The 20,575-nt window shown below is 36.5% G+C and overlaps 1 protein-coding gene across 13 annotated transcripts in view; it reads left to right on the forward strand.

Moving 5' to 3' along the window:
- The window catches only part of Acaca (acetyl-CoA carboxylase alpha), a 268,903-nt gene that overhangs the window by 155,735 nt on the left and 92,593 nt on the right, over positions 1–20,575 (forward strand). For 10 of the 13 annotated variants that reach the window (XM_074046276.1, XM_074046288.1, XM_074046285.1 and 7 more), the window contains 7 exons: positions 3,662–3,685; positions 6,315–6,458; positions 7,257–7,353; positions 8,232–8,339; positions 12,541–12,597; positions 12,868–12,912; positions 19,795–19,836. In XM_074046276.1, coding sequence (XP_073902377.1) covers positions 3,662–3,685; positions 6,315–6,458; positions 7,257–7,353; positions 8,232–8,339; positions 12,541–12,597; positions 12,868–12,912; positions 19,795–19,836 — 517 coding nt within the window. The remainder of the gene's footprint in view (positions 1–3,661; positions 3,686–6,314; positions 6,459–7,256; positions 7,354–8,231; positions 8,340–12,540; positions 12,598–12,867; positions 12,913–19,794; positions 19,837–20,575) is intronic. The other 3 variants (XM_074046278.1, XM_074046277.1, XM_074046279.1) reach the window with 3 other exon arrangements.

Below are 20,575 nucleotides of genomic sequence, written 5' to 3' on the forward strand. Positions count from 1 at the left end.
TAGGCTAGCCCAAGGTCCCTTCTTGTCAAGGAAGACTAGCTGATTCCAGGGGGAAGGGAAAGCAGAATCCAGGGCACCTGTAAATCCCTGTAGTTTTGTGCTGTGGGTTTGTAGCTAATTATACAGCAGGCAGCAGTAGTGTGCTGTAGCCCTGTTGGCGTACTTGTTTCAGAAAGAGCAAAATCTTCCAACAAAGCGAAGAAGGGGCTTTGGAAGGGCCAAATGAATGAAGCATTGATTATTGTATTGTGAACTAAAGCTTTGCAGTGAACCAGGGCATCTGAACTGCAAAGAGGTGGATTGGGTGGGGGAAGGGGAGAATGCCAATAGAAATACATGGTTCAGATGTGCTTTACAGCTCTTAATTTGGATTCTCCTGTAGAAATATAGTCACACAAGGAGACCACCACTGGTCACAGCCAGTCAAATTGCTCTTTCTCCTATCGTTACTGTTGTTAGTGACTGCTAGTAGGTTATTCAGCTGACCTCTTCTGATTCTGCTTTGCTGCCTGATTTCAAAAGATTTGCCCTATACTGGCTCTCAGTCACAGCTTGATGTAACCACTGATTTTTTTTTTTTTTGCATGCATCCCCATCATTTCCATATAGGGTCAGGACTTTTTGTTTACTTGTTTTTACTTCTTTAAAAGGTACAAGGCAAAGGATTGGGAGCATTTTTATATGATAAAAGATTTATGTAAGGCCAGCTAGAATTAAGCAAAATGAAAGTCAGCTGGAAGGGATGGTAAAAAGGTTCAGAAAACTTGTGACTGCCAAAGAAGTCAGTGTTTCTTAAATTAAAGAGGGTTCAGCTAGCAGGCAGCAACTCTGACTTTGCATTCATATTAAAGTAGGCTCTCCAGCCATTGTGGGCACAGATCAATAATATCAGAGGTGACTTAATGCCAAGAACCTTAGAATTCAAAGGATTTCTGTTGTCTTTCTTTAAAGTCTATATTGACATGGAATGCAAGCTTCAGGAGCAGAGATGAGAAAGTGCCAGGCAGATTCTGGTTTATAGTACCATATTAGATAGTATCTTTGGAAAGCATCCATTTTGTTTTCTCAGTTAGCATATCTATAAAATGGACATAATTTACTAAAAGGAAAGTGGTTCCAATATGTATTAAAACATGGTAAATGAAGATTCATCATAAGAAGTACTTTGAATAGTTCAAATAGACTTGGAAAGTAAATTAATATCCCATTCATGCATTTGAAAATGCAGTTGATTGCATTATCAGAGATTGAGCAAATTTACTATTTTTACATGATGGGTATGCAGTGGAATTGGTAGGTTTTATTTCATTTTATTTCTAGCAACATAAATGGAATATTTGGCTTATCGGTAAGCTCTTCCTTATTTTTGCACAGGTTATGGATCTAGCCTTCTGGTATCTGGCAGTGTTGTACAGTAGGCTCCATTTATTATATTCTTAAGCTGTCAAATAGTCCCTGTGTAGGATAACAAACTATATTATCATTGTGGACATGGCTAAACATTTACCTGTTAAAAGACAGTTTATCATTCCCTTCTTCTCTCTGGCTCCTCAAATTCTTATTCTACCAATGAAGATAAGTTGGCTCTAAACTTACCTCTTATGTGACTGATTTGGGGCCATTCCTTTAATAACTGGAGATGTTGAGAGTTTCTGTTTTTACACCACACTGTGTAGCTGGTGCATAATTCCTATAATGAAACAGCAGGGGGCTTCCTATGAGAACTTGAGAACTACTGATGGAGAAAGGCTGGCCTTTTCTGTTGTTGATGGTGTTCTTTTCAATGTAGGCCCTTTTCTCCTGAAAGTTTGGCCCTCATCCTGTGAAGACTCCCTGATGGAGTAGAGTGTAGATACAGAAGCAGTGAGACCATTTTATTAGTTTCAGAAATTTTTTAAAAGTTAAGAGAGAGTCTGTACTGCTTTCTAAACTCTAGAAATCTGGATAAATGGGGCGTGACATTGCTTTGGTTGTAGGGTTCTTCTCTCTGAGCTGAGGTTCATAGAAAGAGACTGTGTGGCTGACCCAAATTGTTAGAATCTTTTAGATCATAAAATGCTTTTCTGTATTCTTATTACCATCTGCAGTTAGTTTTCTATTCATCTGTACTTCCATATGCTCTAGAATCTATGCATACTTTTTGTGTATTCATGAAGGCCAAGTGCATTATAACTAAGCATATCTTGTAAAATAAAACCCATTCTCCTGAGTGAGAGGCTCAAGGAATCCAGACAGCAAAGGTTCAGGGTCTTATATCTGGAGTTTGTTTTAGCTGCCTTATGAGTTTACTCTGTGATGCAGGTTTGATGCAAAGAGCATCACTGCTCACAAATCACATGAGGTGTATAGTTTGGGTGCAGTGATATGTCACAGCTTTTTATTTATATGGCCAGCTCAGTCTATTCTGCTTCTTTCACTACCATGGAAAGTGCGTCATTTTCCTCCCTCAATCCTCCTTCCCACATATCATCAGCACCACCCACTATGTTCTGTCCATTAAATCCTCTGTGTGCCAGAAAACCCCAATAATGATTAAATACTGGTAAAAGAATATAAGAAGGTTAAGATATCAACCAACCAACAACCTTACGATACTCCTAAATTATGGGTGGTATCATTTTGCCCTTTTAATATTGAAAATAAGGGGTTTTATTTGTTTGATTCTTTTTCAGTTGGGGAAGTAACTGACATCAAAGTTTTTAGAAATAGGACTAAAAGTGTGGCTCAAGGGGTAGAGTGCCTGCCTAGCAAGCTTGAAACCCTGAATTCAAACCCCAGTACTACCAGAAAAAAGGGAAAAAAGACATAGTGGCAAAACCCAAAGAGAATGCAAGAAATTTGTCTTATTTCCCATTCATATCCCATTCTTTTGGCACATTCTTTGTAAGAACGTTTTTGGGTTAGCCAAATTTAGGTAGGGTTTTATATATGAGAGACCTAGCATTTTAAAGCTAACAGCAATTTAAAAATAATTATTACCCTAAATTCATTTAATTAAGATATTAATTAGTTTTAACAAATTACACCACTGTAGTGGTAGAATCACTCATCATTACTTTCCTGCATGATTTTAAGTTCCTTTAAACTCCTCTAGTATCAAGAACTCTCAATTCCCCAAGGGAGGAAGGCATGGCTTAAAACTCAGGGAACCCAGATAACTGGATTCTTTGGAGGCTAGTTTTTAGGTCCATTACATATCTTAGAAAAACAATTAAGATAGGAGAAGCTGTGGAATCAACTTCTCCTTATTACAACTTTAATAACAGGAACAAGAAATAAGTGTCTTTTAGAATGTTATCAAGAATTGTATTTCACTTTGTAGCTTAAGATAATATACCATGTTATATAGCATGAATTAATTTTCATCAGTCTGTGTTTGTCACTACTCTGCATTATTTTTTGGTAATAGTTATTTTAAAAAATCCATGGTAAATACATTTAGGCCTTTTTCTCAACAGCTGCTGTGGTGAGGTAGGTCAGGAGTCATTTCTCTTTGGAGGCACCCTGGGGGTTGAAGGGTAATGAGCACTTAATTATGTCTGCTGAATGCCAGAGCTGCCAAACTGGAGCTCCTTGTGACTGGTCTGTATCTGCTCTGACAATTCTTTTATTATGGCTTTCACTAACTTATCAGTAACTAACTGTGGTTGTTTAATTACAGAGGGAACATCCCCACGCTAAACAGGTACTGTATGTTTAGTTTCTTTTCCAATTAAAAGCACCTTTAAATATATATCTATATGTCTACATAGATATATATTCACTTAATAGTGAAACCAACTCAAATATATATGTATTTATAACTTAATAGTGAAACCAAGAGAAAAATAACACTACACTTGACAAGTTTATGTGTTATCTTTTGCTAAGGAGTCCTAAGATTACTCTTTCTGTTTTGAAAACGTGTCTTCAAAAATCAATACTTAAAAAGTGTTGTATGGAAAAGCTCCCATTCAGCTGTATGTGATAGGGAGTTTGTCTGCCTTCTGTTCATCTTTGCTGGAAATATCTTTTATAAGTTTTCTGTCTAGTTAGGGGCTTTCAGAGGAGAAGCCCTTAAGGTTACTCATAGCCTGGCACAGTTTTCAAAATTATTTAGTTTCTCTCATTTGGTTTTCCTTTTAGAGCTCAAATTCAGAAATAACTGACCTCTTCTTTTATCAGTCCATTTGCATTTTTCTAAAGTGTTAAAAGTATTATAATAATTTGAAAGTCAAGTTTTATTTTAAACCTACAATAAGTTTAACATTGGAAAGGTGTATTTAAATTTTGATATGTTTAGCCCTGTGAAGAGGTTTCTAGACCAATAACACAAGTGATAGTTTCTCCTGAGCTAAGCAAGGTAACAATGCAAGTTTGAGAGGAAAGCAATTCTGATTGGAATTAAATCTACAAAATGCTAAAAAAGTGATAAGTTGGTGGCAAGCTTTTTGTAGATAATGTTACATGTGGAAATATTTATAGGCTTATATTTATTTTGTCCTCCCTTTAAAATATTAAGTAGTCAATGCTGAGCTTAGCTTTTGAAGGCCAATTTAGATGTGAAAAATCGAGGGAGTCCTTTTATAGAGTCCTCTGTAGGGTTTTCCCTTAGAGAGTAGGCTTGGTTCATTCCTGCCTGCCTTTAGCCTCTCTGGCCCATGAGAACAGTAGTAGAGGAAAACTGAATAGTGTATATATTTCCCATGGGGTTTAGTTGCATGAAAAAGATATTTAACCCCATGTTTGCCACAAATACAGCCTATTACTTATTTAGAAGGAGTTCCCTTTAAATGTTACCTGGAACCCTGTTATCTTTCCTATCTAATGCCAAGTGGATAGAAAAAAAATAATGCCGCACAAAGTTTCCCCTTTAGTAAATATATTTTGTGCCTCTAAAAAAGAAGAGAGAAGCATTTCTGAGTTAATACAGCTCAGAATCCCAGTTTCTAGTGAGCACCACATGTAAGACTTGCTTAATGTGTGTTTTATTTGTCTGTTTCACTGGTTTCCTCTCCTACTCTGCCTTTCTATTTCCCAGTAATGTCAAAAGAAGAAATGCCTTTTCTGTAGTCATCACTTACCAAAGGAATAAAAGCCAGGAGTATCAGACTCTATAGTCTGTGTGAGCAGAATTCCCATCCTATAAAGCATTCCGTTGCCTTTTTGTAGGTATGATTTGCAATAGGAAGCAATAGGTACCCAGATCTCAAATCCACATTGCCATCTCTTTTCCTCCTGCAATACTGCAGGTGGTACAGTTCAAGGAGATTTTTGGACAAAGTGCAAGTGTCGTTGCCTTGTTCTGAACTCACTTCAGATCAGTATGCCAGTAACATGACAGACAAGTCCTGGAGGCATCCTTTAACTTGATCCTTCCTAAGCTGTCCTGATTGAATATTCAGAAGCACCTTACAGTATTTATCATTACATACTGCTGAGGTGCATTGAGGAATATTCAGATTCATTATGGTTTTAGATTGAACAAATCAGTTCAATTCTCTTCAAGCATCTCCATTTAGCTACTACTTGTAATGCTTGCACATACTTTGAGACCCGTGCTCTGACCTTTTGTATCTTGTTGGAAATTATTAAGGGCTTGCATTGAAGATATGCTAGGTCTGGTACAGAAGTGTTTTAATATAAAAAGGAAATTTTGCATTGTGGGGTTGAAAACTGTCTCTCTTTCAAAAAGGGAAAACTATAATCCTAATATATATCCTGCCAACCCATTAAAAGAAAAGATAAATACTTCAATAAATTTCCTTTTGTAGACTGTGACTTGTTTCTATCCTACAAATAATGCTGTTTATAATGATTTACTAAGCCATTCCATTCTTCTTAATTAGAATTATTGTTTTATATGCATAAATCTACCTTTCTATCTCTATATCTGTGAATACTAACCTATTAGAATCCCTGGAGAAAAAATTGCTCTAAGAGTTACATAATTACAATTCACTTGACTTGCATATTTCCTTTTAAAGGGGGGCAGAATATTTTGGGGAGGGGGAAGATGCAGGATGGTTTTTAACCCCTATGTACTATTCATTCATCAGACTTGTCATAATACCATTGTATTAAACTTAGGTGAAATTCCTGACCGTCCTTAGGTTTCTATTTGAAGGAGATTTGGAATAATAAAAATATAATTTGTATGGGGGAAATTCGAACAAAACATGCAGCTAGCAAGGTAGCCTTATTTATAGTGGATAAAAACCAAATCTGCTCTGTAACCTGACCCTACTTCAGAGTTTTCTCCTAGCTTTTTTCCTGTTGTTTCTCTCCCAATCCTACCCTCCTTGTCTAATGTACTTGATTGAATTACCATTTAGAGTGTCCTTCTCCTCCAACCTCAACCACTATGGCATGACTCATGTAGCTAGTGTCAGTGATGTGCTGTTGGACAGTTCCTTCACTCCACCTTGTCAACGGATGGGCGGAATGGTCTCTTTTCGTACTTTTGAAGATTTTATCAGGTAAGACATTGTGGAATTATGTTTGTACAAGAGGAGCCATGGATCACTCTGTTTTGGGGGTCTCACTTTTCTGAAAAATAAAGGTCCCCGGAATAGCCATGAGCCAGCTAAGGAGATGTAGCCCTCACTGTATATGCCCTCAGAGAGGTATATATCCTTTCATTTCTACTTCTCATTCAAACTGTATAAGCCTTTGCTTGTAGCATGAGCCTGGCTGGGGGCGGGGGTGGGGGGTGGGGGGAGGGGGAAGAAACAAACAAAAACCATCTTTTCCTTAGGAGCTAACAGAAGAAGCTGTCTGCTCTGTGATGAGTGAAATGTCAGGAGAAATTAAACACAACACTAGAGTGAGCCCCACCAGAGACGATACATCTTTTGATTAAATGCATTCAGTATCTCTTTCTTGATGTATACTGATGCATTACCCTAGGGGGAGGGGTAATTACATTGGTCCGTCACTGCTCCAGTCTCAGGCTCTTTCTGTTACTTTAAGACCCATGACAGCAGTATTCATATCTTATATATGAAAACAAAACAAAAAAAGCTTTGGCTCATTCTTTTTTAAAAAAAAATGTATGCTTTATTAAAGTTTAAACAATCCATCCTCCTAATTTCTGCCACTTGGTAAAATTTTGCATGTCATATCTAGTCACTGGTGATTCTATCCAGCTGACTATTGAGCATGGGTAAGATAGATTATTCTTTTACACTAAGCTGCCAATGGCAGCATTAGTTTCCTGCCACTTAGGTTTTCTGCACTTGAGTTTTCATAGTGGGTATTTTTCTGGTATTTTTCAGGATCTTTGATGAAGTGATGGGCTGCTTCTGTGATTCCCCACCCCAAAGCCCCACATTCCCAGAGGCAGGTCATACATCTCTGTATGATGAAGACAAGGTACAGTGTCGCCTTTGAAAGACTGCTTTGTTCCTTCTGACATGAGACTTGTATTGTATACTATCTTTCTGACTTTGGAACACTACAGAGAAAAATTCACCTTTTTACCCTACTCTGTATTATTTACTTTTATGTGCCTTATCAAAATATTTTTTGGAAATAAGTAGAATTTAAATTAAAAAGATTATTATATTAATGTTGAAGCCCATAGCTGAGAATCGGCTCAGCTACATCTATTGCAGCTGCTTCTGGGTCTCTGAGAGTTATTTTAAAAATCTGAGCTTTGGTTGCTAGAGTTTTTACTCAATGGTGGCTTATAGCTTTTCATAGTGATGCTATTATATAATCCTCAGGGAATGGTGAAATTTTAAACTGCAAAAATAGGCATTTTGCTTAAAACTTTGTCCTTTTATTAAATCCCTTCATTTCTCTGTAAACAAATTGTTCTGTTATTTCCCTATGACATTATTTTCCCATGGTTTAATACTTCCATTGTTTGATAAACTATAAGGGAATACAGTATGTGAGAATATGTTCAGATGGCTTCTTTGACTCATTTCATAAAATGTGAACACATGTCAAATAAGACAAATAAAATGGTTTCATCTCCATTTTGTTAGTGAATAAGTTAAGACTGTGATTTTCAAGTTCATGTCAAATCAAGACTAGAAGCCACCTTTTGCTAATGCTTTTGCTGCCTTTTATGTGTTTTATTTAATTTCTGTTGGCTGTTGGGCAGTAGTTTCAGTTTGCTTATTCTAGTGACTGACGTACTGAAACATCGGGGTGTACCTCTTTTCCACACAGTATTATAACTTCTTCCTATTTCGGTAGTAGCCAGCCTCATAATTTCTTTGGTTTGTGTTCTTGAGTTACAGGTCCCCAGGGATGAACCAATTCACATTCTGAATGTGGCTATTAAGACTGACTGTGATATTGAAGATGATAGGCTTGCAGCTATGTTCAGAGAGTTTACCCAGCAAAATGTAAGTCCTTGATTGGTAGAAGATGGTGGTGGCCCTTTCCTGCTGGTTGCATCATAGCCATCATTTTGTCAGTTGTTACTTATAAAGCTTATTATTGCTAATGACTGTCTTTTATCATTACTATCAGAACTATGCTAGTTTTGCCTGTTGGGATAAAATTCCAAAGTAATTTAATGATATGTATAATGAATTTTTTTATGTCAAGAAATACAAACCTCAGATACTCAAAATGTTTTTAGGGGAAGTATGCTCCCAAATCTCTCTTAGAACTCCAGTCTTGAACTTTCTTCACTCTGCCAAAAAATTTTCCTCTGGTCACATAACTTTGCCCAAATTCCACTCAGATTCCTTATGTGTCCTTCCTTTTGAAAATACTGCCCTCACTTGGGTATCTCATATTAACATCAAACTCCATAGTCTAAACTAGATTGTGATCACTTTCCTTTATCTCTCATCTGGAATATTTTCTCCTTCCTTCCTCCCTCCATTCCTTCTTTCTGCTGGCCTAAGAACTATCTCAAATTTCACCTTTTTGATGAGGATTTAAGAGTAGCTAACTATATATATTTTTATCTCTTGAATTTCTAATTATTAGCATGCATCTGTTAGCAATAATAATATTGTTATTTATAAAGTACTATCTAAATTTATTTGCACCTTACTGCAATTCCATGGGACTGGAAAAGTGAGGAATTATTCCAGTTGCACATGGAGAAAAGCTCAAGCTCTTAGAGAATAAGGTCCCTTTGTTGCCAACGGGAGGATGGTAGAGCAAAGGCTTTGATGTCAACTCTTGAGGGGACAAAGAACTAGGAGGTATAGTAAGCAATGCATTCTTAGCACTGAAGATGCTTATAATGTAGTTAGGGGCACTGGATAGATGTGCTTAAATCAACAATCTATAGTTCCCTTTTTTTTAAAAAAAGAGTGATAGGGATTGATCCCAGGGCTTCACACATACTAGGCAAGTTCTCTACCACTGAGCTATGCCCCTATCTCCTAAAGTTATATTTCATTGTAATACCTCATAGATGCCAAAGTACCCTCTTAAACTACAGTTAATGGCCAAACCCATGTGTTCTCTTTGAATGGACAGCTCTTAGCTGTTTTTTTTCTGTAACAAGCAAGCTAAAAACTTGTTACAGAGAAATAACTCGATAGATGTTTTGAAAACTTAATTCAGCAGTGTAAAAACTTATTGCATTAGCAATCACTCGGGGGTTGGGGAGGAAGTGATTTAGTAATTAACATGAGTCAGCATTTAATCCATGATGCTCTCACAGCCAGTAAACTGATGGTGAGATTGCAGTGACCAACATAAGGAAAAACTACTTCCAGAGAAGTAGGCAACTTATTTGGGAATTTTTCTCAGGAGAGAAATTTACTTTTCTCTTTTCACTTGTATAGTGATTACTTAAAATGAACCTTAGGCCAGTGACTAAGGTAACCTTAGTGGAGAAGTACTAAGGTTGCTGTTGCTGCTTGATAGAATAAATCTATGAAAGCTTCTTCTCAGGTTTTGAGGCACTAGTATTGAATTGTTTCTCTATAATTTGACTACAACTTTAGGATTTTTATTACCCTCAGATCTAAGTGTTGTCAGTGATTTAAAGGGGTGGTTTCTTCATTTCCATTACATGTATTTTTAACATTAGTGAGCAATAAGAAATCACTTTTTTCTTTTACTGAACTTGTAAACTGAGCCACAGAGAAGTCAAGTATCTTTGCCTAAGGCTGTTCAGAAGGGTCAGGGTAGACTGTGCTAACATTCCAAGCCTAGAAAAGCTATTAACTTCAGCAGGTACTGTGCTTCTCTAGGAATATCTGGCCCAATTGTCTCATTTTAAATATATATGTAAGAAAAAAAAGAGGAAAAGCAATTTTTTTAAAAAGCCACAATTATAACTAGTTTTGTTTTTCACTTCATGATCATGCTTCTAGCAGTTTAGAAAAAGTTCTTTTTTTAAAGCACACATTAAACTATCAAATAGGTTGATCCAAATTGTCCAAATAATCTTCTAGTCCCAGCATGTCTTTTTTTCTCTCATAGAAATTAGGATCATATATTTGTAAATGACTTGTGGAGGAGATTGAAGCAGTCAGTGTAAATGGAGTTTCTCCAGGTGCTGATGCCTAATCGCTGGGTAATAGCTATGGACTTGCTGTGAGACCCGCATTATTACAATGTAATCAGAATCCTGTTGCTCTGCTGTTATTGTCAGCCACTTGTGGAATTTAGAAAGCAATAACAATTTTGATTTTAAATCATGACATTATTAAAGTTATTTTCTTCTCTTGCCTGTCTTTGAAGGACTTTACTGTAGTGGAATTCTTTGTGGTGTCAGAAGGGATGAAGCGTCGTCATATCCCCTTCCTTTCAACACAGGTTTTTCTTAGTGTAGTGTCAGCTTTTGGTTATTTATGCTAAGCGGGGCATGATGGTTGTATGGATAATTTTTAAATGTAGTTAAACCACATTTACTTATATTTGACCTAGGAATTTACAATTAGAATTGATTTATAGAAATTTTTTTTCAGTTACTTTTTTGCTTATGTGATAAATAAAATCAATTTTATTGCTCAATAGTGCCATAGCAGAAATAGGAGAAAATGGCCTGATAATATGCTCCTTTGTAAGGGGAGCCAATTTGGCTTTTAAAAACTCATACCAATAACATGAAAGCTAAGAATTGGCTTATGAACATATTTCCTGGTCCAAGTTAATAGCAAGAAATGTGATCAAATAAAGTCTGGATGTAGGTTGTGAAGCTCACATGTCTTTTTCTATTTGTACTATTCATAAATTTTCTCGTCATTCAACTTGTGGGATTGCTTTTCTACTTGTTGGCAGGTAGCCCTTTGTTAGGGACCTTTAAAAGCATGTCTTTCTCTTAATAATTTATTATTTTTTTTTGTGGGACTGGGATTTGAACTCAGGGCTTTGTGCTTGTGAAGCAGGCACTCTACCACTTGAGCCACACCTCCGGTCCAACATGTCTTTCTCTTAATTCATACTTTGTTTCTTTGCCTTTCAAGGTAAGTGAACAGTACAGGATAAAGAAAGGCTTAGGTCCAGAGGCCCAAGACTCATATAAGAGGCTGTCCTGAAACCACTGGATTCTTTTGACTCCTAATACACTGTGCAGTTATGGCATGGAGATGTAAATGATCCCTAAATTTTAAAGCCTGTTAAACATTGTTTCTAACAAACAGTAACAATGATGATGATAATTTTTTGTTTGTTTGAGGAGGATCTTGCCATGTAGTCCATGCTGACTTCAAACTCACTATGTAGCCTAGGCTGGCCTTCAGCTCCTGATCCTCCTTCCTCACCCTCCCAACTGCTGGGATTATTGGCATGCACTACCATCCCTGGTCACTTTTAACAATTTTAAAGAGTACCTCCTTTAAAATTACTTTCATGTAAAGTAAGGAGGAACTGTTTTAGAATAATGGAAAAGTTAGGGTTTGTTAGGTTGGATTCTAGGAATACTGTATGTAATGAGTAATGTTAGATAATAGCTAAATAACAGTTTAGGACCTGCATTTTCTTTTTCTTTTTTTGGTGGTACTGAGATTTGAACTCAAGACCTCGTGCTTATTAGGCAGGCATTCTTGCCATTCTTATTAGGCATTGATCTACTCCACCAGCCCTCTTTTGTGATGGGTTTTTTAGAGATAGGGTCTCATGAACTATTTGCCCAGGGCTGGCTTTGAACCATGATCCTCCTGATCTCTGCCTCCTGAGTAGCTAGGTTTACAGGTATGAGCCACTGGTGCCTGGCCATATTTTCTTTTTAGTAAAAAAGTTCTTTATTTCTCTCTGCCCGACTTCACCTAGCTTTTATATCAGGTTTTCACATTTGAATACATGCCTAATAGTGAGATTTCTATAAGCATAAATCGTGTTAAGTTTTACCTTAATGGGAATCAGTTCTGAGAGAACTTAGGTGACTTCGTGTGACCCTTTCTCCTCCACAAGGTTCTCTTTCAATTTTGTCCACATCAGTATAAAACCTGTTTCATAAGACCTAGTACCAGGAGCCATGTTGAGATTTGATTATTTGCAAGTTTGAAGGATATGAGCTGAGATATAGATCTCCAGAAAGGTGCTTATGCTAATCAGAGCCTTACAAAGACTGAACAGAGTAGAATGTAGGATGAACAGAGATATCATCTTCTATTTTATGTTTGTTCATAGAAAGCTACCCTGGTCGAGCACGGGATCCGGCGCCTTACCTTCCTCGTTGCACAAAAGGTATTGGCATGTGAATTGCATCTCTCTAGTATTTCTTATGCTGCTGCCAGAATTTTTAAAAATAAAAAATGGGGTTATAATAAATTGTTTACTTACAGAATTTATGCCAAGAAATAACTTATTCTGTACATTAATTTTTTTAGAAATTGGTAAGATTTGGAATTCTGGGAAGGACTTTGTAAACTCATCACCTATTACTCAGTTCTTTTTAATGGTATTACTAATTACCAGTTTTTGCTCCTTTTTTCTGCCTTTCTCTGTTTTAAAAAGGATTTCAGAAAACAGGTCAACTGTGAGGTGGATCAGAGATTTCATGTAAGTAAAACAATTATAAAAGATAACTTACTATTTTATCTATTTGTTACCAATCATTTAAATAGAAATGTCTGAGTTATTTAGAAAGGCTAGGCTAACTTTTGATCCCTCTTCTTTTAGAAAGTATTATGGTGAATATTTAGTTCTCCTATCAAATGTTTCAATGGAAGGTTTTTTCTTTTTTTATCCTATAATGAATTCCCAGTGTAGCTCTGAGAAATAGGTAAGAATAAGCATATATATTTCTTCAGATGGGTAAGGTAGAAATAGATGCTAACTAGTAATTTCTTCTGCGCACATCAATAATCAAGTACATCCGGTTGTACTTTGATGGCTTAGCTTTTACCGAAGATGGATATGATTCAAGTTCTATTGAGAAATCTCAATTCTGGAGACTAATGAGTTATTATTTAAAGTGCCTTAAAAGAACCTAAGTTTTTTGTTTGTTTGTTTGTTTGTTTTGCGGTACTGGGGCTTGAACTCAGGGCCTTCACCTTGAGCCATTCCACTAGCCCTTTTAGTGATGGGTTTTTTGTTTGTTTGTTTGTTTTATTTATTTATTTTTTTTGAGATAGGGTCTTAGGAACTATTTGCCTGGGCTGGCTTCCAGCCGCTATCCTCCTGATCTCTGCATCCTGAGTAGCTAGGATTACAGGTGTGAGCCACTGGCCCCTGGCTCTAAGTTGTCATTTTTGTCTCACATTAATTCTAAGAGCAGGGAATAAATAAAAATCAAGCATTCTGTTGTTTGTTCTCCCATTTAACTGAATTAATTCAGTATTATGACATTAAACTTTTTATGTAATAGAGAGTTCAGCCTGGCATCTGAACTATGATATACCCAGTTTGGTGATGGCAGTAAGGCCAGAAAGCCAGTTTGAAATCATGATGTCATTCTCAAAATGACTGATTATAGTAAAAAATGTGCCATTAAAACTTGACTCAAATGTAGCTAAGAGTCCAGGGGATGTTAAGAAGTCTTAATTTTCCTAATAAAACATTTACCTTTTTTTAAATTTTGTTTTAATTAATTAAGATAGTTAAGTTAGTGTTCAGGTCCTATTCATTTGCAATAATGAACACATTTGGGGTTCTGTTCTAGAAAGGATTTTCTAAATTCAAGGACCTACCTATGTGTGATTATTTTTATTGCCCTTTCATTTATTAGGTCTCTAGCACTTGACATTTTGTTTTCCCTCATACAGTTCACCTTGCTGATCTAGTCTATGGAGAAACAAGAGAGCCTACCCTGAAAGCTAACAAGCTAAGATTTTCTGAAATGCTTTAGGAAATGTTGTGGACTACACAATTCCCTTGGGTTATTGATGTTAGGAAGTCAAGCAGAGTGCAGATATATATCAATCAATAAATTTGGATAGGAAACAGGAGTCAGTGGAGAAGTACAAGGAGCTTAAAGAGAACCCAGAGGCCTTAGGAAGAAAAATCAGGAGCTTAGAGTATAAAATTGATACTTGGAAATAGAATATGAGAGCCCATGAATAAATACCGTGGCTGGTAGGTGCTGAACAGAACTAAGATAGACATGTCAGAGCCAGGGTCTGAATTTTGGAAGCATTCTGGGCTGGGTTCTTAAATGTTGGTAAGTTGGTTTTTTTTTTGGTCACTGATTTTGGAATAATAGCATATTATTCTGAGGAATGACTGAATTTGTAAAATTATTTCCCTTTTTGTTAATAGTGCAGACAGAATCTTCATGTCTATAGCATACTAAAACTGGTTTCCTATAATAAGCATTCCAGAATCAATTAAAACTACCCCCTATTTATTTATTTATTTTTGGTGGGACTGAGGCTTGAACTCTGGGCATTGAGCTTGCAAAGCTGCCAGTCTCTTACTTGAGCCATGCCTTCCAGCTCTGCCCCCTAAAGTTTTTAAAAAGCCAAAATTATTCTTACTAATTTTTTTATTATTTTAGATGTGATGCACATAGGAAAATAAATCTTATCTCTGAATCTGTGTCATGTCCTAGAATATGTCTAATGACTTGAACCCCCTTTTTTTTTCTCTCTGCTGTTCTCATATTTCTGGATTTAGGTTAAAAGGGGACATGACATGTATTGACAAAATCTGCTAGGAAATGAGGCCAGCAGGGAGTTTTCCCTGGCAGTCATTGTCCAGATCCTATTTATAATGGCATCAAATGGGAAACCAGTGAAATCATCAAGTGACTTGATTTGTCATGAGTGTTTGGAAAGACTGCTTTATTGCAAGAGAATATTAAGGTTTAGGTAAGCATGGGCTGGATTTGCTTCAAGGTGTTGAATGTCAGAAGAATTGAGGTGCTTTTATGTTAGGCTCCTTAAGAATGATGATTAGTGGATTTGCAGGAGGCAAGGACAATTATTACTGAGCTCTGTCCAGCATCTTTAATAGCCAGAAAACCTTGGCAGGAATTGTACAAATCCAGGGCTCACTGTCATGGTGCTGCTGTGAGTTCTGTTGGTGGTAGCTTGCCGTTCATGAAGGATGCTTAGCCTCTGCATGTTGTCTGATGTGTGCTTGGCCCATAGTGTAGAGTGAAAAGGAGAAAGCTTTCCAGGAGTGTTAAGAGATGAATCCCTTGATCTTTCTGGCTTCTTGGTAATCCACTGTGATGTATTCAGTCTCCCCTGTTCTACACTATATTATTGAATACAAGGGAGAATGTGCACATTAGGGGGCAAGTTTTGTTAAGAACAACATTGGTTGGTGTGGAATGAAGCAAGCTGTGCTCTTTTGATGTCATGGGTCTTTCAGACTGCCTCAGAACCACAAGGTAAATGAGGGCCAGACAGAGGAAAGGTTTCAAGACAGTGGTTTCACTGTGAAGTGTTTATTCAGATGCCAGTGAAGTCTATAAGCATTTTTGAATAGCATAGTCCCCAGAAAGCTGGCCACAGGTATGTCTGCTGCTGCTTTAGTTGCCTAACTCTACATGGAGATTGAGAGAGCAATATTCACCAACAGAAAGGAGGTGTGGATAGCTGAGTGCCAGTGGCTCATGCCTGTAATCCTAGCTGCTTGGGAGGCAGAGATCAGGAGGACTGAGGTCAAAACCAGTCTGGGAAAATAGTTCATGAGACACCCTAGCTTGAAAATAACCAACACAAAACAGGGTTTCATAATAGCACCTGCCCAGCAAGCGTGAGGCCCTAAGTTCAAACCCCAGTGCTGCCAAAAAAGAAAAAGAAAAAAAGATGTAAGTAAGGAGACTGAGTGTTAAGTCTGTTTCTATAACCAGCTAATTAAATCAAGCACACATAATGAGACTCAAATAACTGCATAAAATTTAAATAGAAAGTCTAAGGAAAAACAAGTCTATCCTGTAAATACAATTCTTCATATTTGGGGGAAAAAAAAAAAAAGCCTTGAAAGCAAAAGAGTAGATTCCTCAAATTTCTGTAGCTATTTTCTGCAGCTTATTAAAATTCATCAACTCACTGTGATAGTTTTACTCACATTTTAGGTCTGAAATTCTAAAAAGTATATCAGAAAGTATTGATTGTTTTGTTTCTTTAATTTAAGCTCTTTTAGAGTCTGTTTAAAAGCATACTGAAATGAGTATTTTCAGGATTTCTTTCTTTTGCCACTTAAATCAAAACATGAGATCTAAAAATTGTGATGAGATTCTAAATCAATCTTGCACTTGTTAATGTTTCCTTTTGTGTCTTGCTTATTCCAATTCGTTAGACTAAAAATTGCTACAAATCTCCCAAGAGATAGTTGTAGTTTCATAATTGTGGTGTAACTCCCACTTTAAAATGAAATGTTTTGGATTATTTGGGCCTTAAAGGAAGAGCTCACTAGCATGGTTATTTCCTCCCCCGCTTCCACCCTCCTTCTTTTCCTCCTCTCAATTTTGAAAAGGTAGTTCTGTTTGCTAGTGGACCAACTATTAGTTTTCAGAAGGTTTAGGCTTTTGTTTTAATTACAGTGTATATAATTAGTTCTCAGCATGTTGAGGTAAAAGAGAATTGCACCATCTAGCTCCCAATTTCTTCATCTCATTAGGTTTTTAACACAATTATTAGTATCATAATCAGCTATGATGTTTTCTGTTGCAGGTTTTCACATTCTCTGATTTGCAGGGTGTCTTGATTGGCTAATTTAGGCAAATTATTTTGATTGTCTTGATGATGGTTGGCTGATTAGAACACAGCAGGGGTATAATTTCTTCCTGAGAAACGTTGCCTTCTTTTGTTTTTTGGTACCAGAACACTAAGAGGTTTTTTCTTTGTGTACATTCAATTATGATATTTGCCCATAACCCTACTATAATGCCTGGAAAACAATTACATTAGTGATGGAATAAGCATGTGAATGCTGATAGTGGAAAAAATTGGCAGCATGAAGATGAGGTGAGGTGAAGGAATTTACTAAACTCATAGGAGCAGACTTTTGGATTTCCTCTTGTATGTGTTTCATGTAATTTTGTGGGTTTTGGTTTTGTTTTTGAGTACCTAAGGGGTGACTTTCTATAGGTCTTCAGATTTCTGGTCTCCTGAAGAATTTCCCATTGCACCAGTGTTCTTGTTACCTTCTGTTCTGAATGTTCAGTATGTAAATTAAGAATTTTACTGTGTTTAGCTAAAAACTTACTTGGAAGTCAAGTTTGTTTTTTTCATCTCATGACACCTTTTAGCTAACCTTAGCCAAAGTGAATTTCTTAACTGGTAGTTGTTCTCAATCTTACCATCTATAGATAGCTCATTCTCCATCAGGAATTAGTTTCTTTCACTATTTCTAATAAAGGTATTTCCACTTGAACTATTTGCTTTTCCATTACTACAAGTTTTCTTAATTGGTTTGGTGGAAAAGAAAGCTTTTTTTTTTTTTTAACTATTACTGTTGCTTTTGAAGGAAAATGGTTTTGTTTTTGAGGAAAATTGTATACATGTACATAATTGAATAAATAGTATACCCAACAAATATTTTAATTAATTGACTAATACCTCAGGCAGAGTAAAAAAATGTATGCTTAAAAAATTGTTACTACTTTCCTTTCAGAGAGTCTGTGGAAAGGTTTTGTTACCCTTCCTTTTTGACGTGTGTTACTTTTTAGGTAATAATCTGAAAGTTAGACTTATCTAGAATGAAACCAAAACTAGGTTGTATAAAGCCATGAGTAGGCAATCTACTGACAACTCAGCTGAAGTCTTCTTACTTAACTTTGAAATTACCCCCATCTGTTTCACTCTCACTGGGGCAGGGGGAAGAAGGGCACATCAGAGAATTATTTTGTAACTAGTAAAAGATCAATCCTTTATAAAATTCACTTTCAAAGGGCTTTTAAAGACCCTAGTCTGGGATAAGGGATTTTTCTGGGCTTGGTAAATAAACTCTTAGAAGTCTCTTAAGTTCAATTTTAGAGTTAAAGTACCAAGGAAAATATAAAAAGATGTATTAACTATGCAAGGTGAGGGCAAGTTGTAATACCTGTGGAAACTATTCTAGAAGTTTTCAGCATATTCAAAAACCACAAGTTTTCAGCATGAGGGTTTTTTGTTTGTTTGTTTGTTTTCCCCTGTGGTGCTGGTGGTTGAACCCAGTTCCTTGTGCATGGGAGGCAAGTGCTTTAACACTTGAGCCTCACCCCCAAGCCCTCCCTTAAAGTCTTTATTTCTGTTTTTGTTTTCGTTTTTTTAATCTCATCAAAGAGAAATCCTCATACTAATGAATTTGGATTATGACAAAAATAGAAAGATAATGCCCTCCACTGGAGAGATGAAAGGGCATGGGCTTTGGCATTAGAGAGACTTGGGCTTATTTTCCAGTTCTATGATCCTGGGCATATCACTTGAACCAAAGCTTGCTCATCTGTAAAATGGTGGTGGGATTGTCATTAAAAACTCCATCAATAGTTGCTCTATCAGTAGTTGTTGAGAGCATTTGATGGGTCAACACATGAGAATGCCACTTAAAAGACTTTTAGTCCACATTTCTTTTATTGTTCCTAAAAAGTCCACTGAAGGATATGTAGGCAGCTAGTCCAGGTCTCTCTCTGCCTTGTACCAGTAAGTGTTTGATTATATTGCACTCATAATGAAGAAGATGCTTAATGAAACCTCCTATAGAGGCAAATAGTAATGACTTGATTGTAGCAATGCCAGTAGAGCTTCCCATCCGAGAAACAGGGGTATTTCGTGTTAATAAGTTAAATTTCAGAAACTAATGAACTTTGCTAATTGAATTCATCTTTGTTAATTAATGGGGTTCTAGTAAATTGGTTGCTTTCTCGTGTAATGTTTTGCCAAAGAGGAGTAAGACCTAACGATTCAGTCAGTATTCAGTAGTTCCACCCCTTTCTTTCCTAGACATAGATTAGTAGTGACCAAAGTGGCATCCAATACTTTTCTTTGTCTTGAAATGTTATTTTTTAAACCCTTGAAATTATTGATTTGACAATGCATGTGAAAAAAACAAAACAAAACAAAAACCTTGGAATGAAGATTCTATGCTATCTGGCTAGTTTACATTTTAAGAGTTTCTGAAGGAGAAACTTGGGAAATTAGTCCCAAGTAAATACTTCTGCAATGCCTGCAGCATAAGAATGTATTGCTTTTATATGCCAGGTTGTTCAAGAGCAACACTAAGGAAGACTTTTTTTTTTTCCATTTAGAAGATGAAAAAAATACAAACTTTTTTCTTGGGAAATAATAGATGGTAAAATTAGGTTAATACATAGTATTCTAAAATTTAGAAGTAGGGTCAAAGTGACGGTTACCCAGAGGATTGTTCACATTTCCTGGACTAAGCTTGGGTAAGGAGCATGATTTCTAGGAATCTGCCTTCTAGGTGGCTGACTGCTTCTATCCTATATGTTTGTCCCCAGAGATCCAAATCTGTGAAGGACTAACACATTTCCCCTCTTCTTTAATACAGAGAGAATTCCCTAAATTTTTCACGTTCCGAGCAAGGGATAAGGTAAGAGTTGATTTCTCTTCTCTTTCTCTCCCTCTCTCTTTTTTTCCCTTAAAAGCCATTATCTTTTCTTTGGTTAAATTTGTGTTTCCCTTTCCCTTACTTGTGTCTAAGCACACTCTCTTTAGAAAGATTTTTGTGTAGGAAACAATCAAATGTGTTGAGCTACCCAAAGGTGATAACTTTCAAAATCATCCCTATCTTTTAGAACTGTCCTACTAATGTGATATTAAATGGTTATATACTTAGTAGCATTATTTTTGTTACTACAGTTCATTTATATTGAACTCTTACTTATGTACATGTGTTTTAGTTTTAAAGTATAAAAAGGTCATACCATGTTGGTTTCTTCCTGGTACCAGCTTGTTTTTGGCTCTTTCTTTGTTCATTAGTTTTAGCAAGACATATAGTAAATGTACTAATATAACTTTTTAAAAAAGATATATAAATAATTACACATCAGTGCAGTGGCTCACACCCATAATCTTACCTCCTTGGGATGTTGAGATCAGAAGAATCGTGATTCAAGGCCAGCCCAGGCAGAAAGTTCAAGAGACGCCATCTCAGTGGAAAAAACCTAGGCACAGTGTTGTATACCTGTCATCCCAGCAGGAAGTATAAAATAGGATTGCTGTCCAGACTGGCCTAGGCAAAAAGCAAGACCTTATCTTAAAAATAACTAGAGGCCTACCAAGTATGAGTCTCTGAGCTCAAACTACAGTACTGCAAAAAAAGAAAAGAA

This window comes from Castor canadensis, chromosome 11, assembly GCF_047511655.1.
Source record: "Castor canadensis chromosome 11, mCasCan1.hap1v2, whole genome shotgun sequence".
NCBI lineage: Eukaryota > Metazoa > Chordata > Mammalia > Rodentia > Castoridae > Castor > Castor canadensis.